Source organism: Octodon degus, unplaced genomic scaffold (genome assembly GCF_000260255.1).
Source record: "Octodon degus isolate 3935 unplaced genomic scaffold, OctDeg1.0 scaffold00054, whole genome shotgun sequence".
Taxonomy (NCBI): domain Eukaryota; kingdom Metazoa; phylum Chordata; class Mammalia; order Rodentia; family Octodontidae; genus Octodon; species Octodon degus.
In genome coordinates, this window is record NW_004524630.1 from 11,176,159 (window position 1) to 11,179,745 (window position 3,587).

Sequence of the window (3,587 nt, forward strand, 5' to 3'; positions counted from 1 at the left end):
TCTCTTTCCTGTCATCACGTCGTCCTGGCCTCGTCATAGTAGTGGCTTGGGGAAGGAAATCAGTGCCTTGCTTGCGGGACTGGATAGTGGCAGTGTCCTTCGCTGTGGTTTTCTCTGGTGCCTGGGGAGGGTTTTGCTCTGTCCACAGCAGTTCCCTGGGATCAGACAGTGGACTTCCCCTGCAGTTCTGGTCATGATGTCAGAGCCCTCAGAGACAGAGTCCTACATGTATTCTTATGAGCAGCTTGACTTTCTTTCCTGTGCATACTTTCTCAGTTTTTGGTATTAATATGGTATGATATGTATATTTGTTTTTGGTATTTGTTATTATAGATACTTTCAAGCTTTGGTCAATAACATGTCCTTTGTAAAATATAAAGAGGTGTATGCAGCAGCGGCAGAAGTTCTAGGACTTATTCTTCAATATATGACTAAGGAAAAAAATGTAAGTGTGTTACACAATTCTAAGTGCTTCTTGATATTTGCATATATTTCCTATATGCTATTTCAAACAAAGGGGGCATCTATTAATCTATATATTGTGTTATTAAAGTCTAGTCATTAAATTTTTGTTGTCTTTCCTGTTATGTACCAGATACAATGCTCAGTTTTTTAGAAAGGACATAACGCTTTTTTAAACAGCAGAAATCCTGGCAAACATTTCAAAATTGGCATCCTGTGCGCGTGTCACTGAGGATCAAACCTGGGGCCTTACACGTGCCAGGCAAGGCAAGCACTCCCCACTGAGCCGCGTCTCTAGCCCTGCAACCTTTATTTTAAAAATCAAGATGATAGTGTTTAACCTGCTTTCATTGATTTCACTTCATTTCCTTTTGGAGAAAAAAAATCCTGGTCTGTAGCTACTGTGGTTAGGACCAAGTTGCCTGGGAAAATCCGATGCTTCCAGTTTTGCATTCATGCAGCTGTTGAGCAAGGAGGCACTTCTTGGGGAATGTTCCTCAGTTTTGTGTACCTACTGACTATAAGAAATTGAGAGGACAACCAGCTTGAAGATTTTAGTGCAGCACAGTCCATGTTACTTTGCAGTTAAGTGAAAGTTGCCTGTCAGCGAAGAGGAGGATAGTGCGTGGCTGTGGGCCCACACGCAGCGACTTACACTCTGCCCTGAGTGTGGCGAAGGGAAGCTGTGCTGCGTCGCACCGTGTCGCACTTGCTCACGATGACGCAAGCGGCTGCTGCACTCACAAGGGTGCCCGCCGCACCAGGAGCGCAGCTCTGTGCTGCAGCCCCTGCATAGTTGGTGTGAGGTCTGGGTTCCATCCCAGCACCAGAAAACCCAATCTGCTGCTGTCTGGCCAGGTGGCACCGGCAGCCACTGCTTCCAGGACATTCTCCTGGCTTGCTTCTCCGTTCTCGATAGCTTTTCTCTCTCCCCACCTGCACTGCTTCTCCCAATTTTGGTTGTTGTTTTTTTTTTTTTTTTTTTTCACTGCTCCCCTGCCCATCTCTTCCTGCCTCAAGGCTTTAAAAACCATCCTCATGTTCATGACTCCCAAGTTGGTGCTGGGATCAGCTCCCTTCCTGAACGAAGACAGGACAGGGTCCAGGCCGTGGGTGCTCTCAGCTGGGTGCGGAGGGGCTGAGGGGACCCCAGTTGATCCTGAGTGGACACCGTTGAATCGAACACGCAAACCAAACCCATTTCCCTGACCACAGACTTATTTGGACTGAAAATAAAATTAATCAAGGAAATGGCACCTTCAATAAGATCAAACTTCTTCACATGTAATTTATTTTAGAGATAAATAGCTTTGAAAGTGTGTGTTAAGGATCGACAGGCCTTCCCACTGGGTTAAATCTCCAGTGTTGTGTTTTTTGTTTTGTTTTGTTTCTTCCTTGCAACAGAGTTCCAGTTTCCCAGGCTGGCCTTGAACTTGTAATACTCCTACTTCAGCCTCAAATAGCTAGAATTACTAAATATGTACAACTGTACCTGGTTGGTAGCAATTTTTGTGTCATAAACTATATTTGAGCTATGTTAAAAATCAAACTAGTTTTAGTTCAGCTTTTTTTTTTGGCAGAACTAGGGATTGAACTCAGGCCCTTGTGCTTGCCAGGGAAGCTCTTATTCTACTGAGCCGTCTCCCCGGCCCCTAGTTCAGCTTCTTAAAGGATTTGTTTGCAGTGATTCTGAGTCCTGAGGGGGCACAGGACACGAGGTATTAGCACCTCTCCTGTGGTGTGATCTCTCTGCTAGGCCTCGTGGGAGCTCAAGGACACCAGCCACATTCCATGGCTGATACAAGCCATTCCCAACACTTCCTGTTTCATTATTTGCCTGTGTAGGCGATACCATTGGGTACCTCCCTTGAGTTCACTTAAATATTCAAGATAAACCCTTTTTTAGTATAAGTTTCCACTTTTGTATATTTGAAAAGAAACTTAATTTTTCAGGTGCTGGAGGAGTCCGTGTGCGAACTGGTTGTAAAACAATTGAAGCAACATCAGAATATGATGGAGGACAAGTTCATCGTGTGCTTGAACAGAGCGGTGAAGGGCTTCCCTCCACTGGCAGACAGGTGGGTGGCGCAGGGCGACTCTGGCAGGCGGGGACCCCCAGGCTGTCAGTGGTTTTCTCACCACCACTGCCCCCGCTTAGGTTCTTGAACGCGGTGTTCTTTCTGCTGCCAAAATTCCACGGAGTGATGAAGACACTTTGTCTGGAGGTGATACTTTGTCGTACGGAGGAAATACCAGACCTGTACTTGCAGTTAAAGAGCAAGGACTTCGTCCAAGTCATGAGACACAGGCGAGTGAACGCCAGCCAGTGCGTCAGACAAGCTGTCATTTTCTCTGTGTGGTGTTATCAAAATCTGAAACTACAGGGCAGTAGAAAGAAGGAAAGGTTGCTTATCATACTTTCAATGTATAAAATAGAAATTATTAAATTTGTGTTTATACTATCTTTTATTATAGAGATGACGAAAGACAAAAAGTGTGTTTGGACATAATTTATAAGATGATGGCAAAATTAAAGCCAGTAGAGCTCCGGGAACTTCTGAACCCTGTTGCAGAATTCATTTCCCATCCTTCTCCGATGTGTAGGGAACAAATGTATAATATCCTCATGTGGATTTATGATAATTACAGGTAAGCTGTAAGTGGACATTTCACATGATTTATTTGAGGGGTTATTTGGATACCTTTTGTTATCTGGAACATAATAGAACATTTTTAACCACATGGTTAATAACTAAAACAAGTCTATTTCAGTATATCAAAATATTTAGTCATTTAGCACGTAGGAAATATTCAGAGAGTATAATTATTGGTTGAGTTAGAAGTATACAAGTGTCACTGGGCATGGTGGTGCACACCTCTACCCCCAGCATTTAGAAGGCAGGACGAGGGCCACTCAAAGGAGGGCTGTATCTTTGGCACACGCTACCAGGGGCGCAGTCCGCAGGACCAGCCAGCCGTTTTTTAATTCTAGTCAGTGTGGTTAGGGTTGAACAGAAAGGCTCGGACAGAGTATTAATGTTTTGTCATTTTGTAATTTTTTCACACAGAGATCCTGAAAGTCAAAAGGATGATGACTCCCAAGAAGTATTTAAATTGGCAAAGGA

At 44.1% G+C, this 3,587-nt stretch overlaps 1 protein-coding gene across 1 annotated transcript in view; it reads left to right on the forward strand.

Annotated features, from left to right (window-relative positions):
• The window catches only part of Prkdc (protein kinase, DNA-activated, catalytic polypeptide), a 188,415-nt gene that overhangs the window by 116,027 nt on the left and 68,801 nt on the right, over positions 1–3,587 (forward strand). The window contains exons 52-56 of the mRNA XM_023717692.1: positions 334–445; positions 2,416–2,540; positions 2,621–2,770; positions 2,938–3,111; positions 3,531–3,587. Coding sequence (XP_023573460.1) covers positions 334–445; positions 2,416–2,540; positions 2,621–2,770; positions 2,938–3,111; positions 3,531–3,587 — 618 coding nt within the window. The remainder of the gene's footprint in view (positions 1–333; positions 446–2,415; positions 2,541–2,620; positions 2,771–2,937; positions 3,112–3,530) is intronic.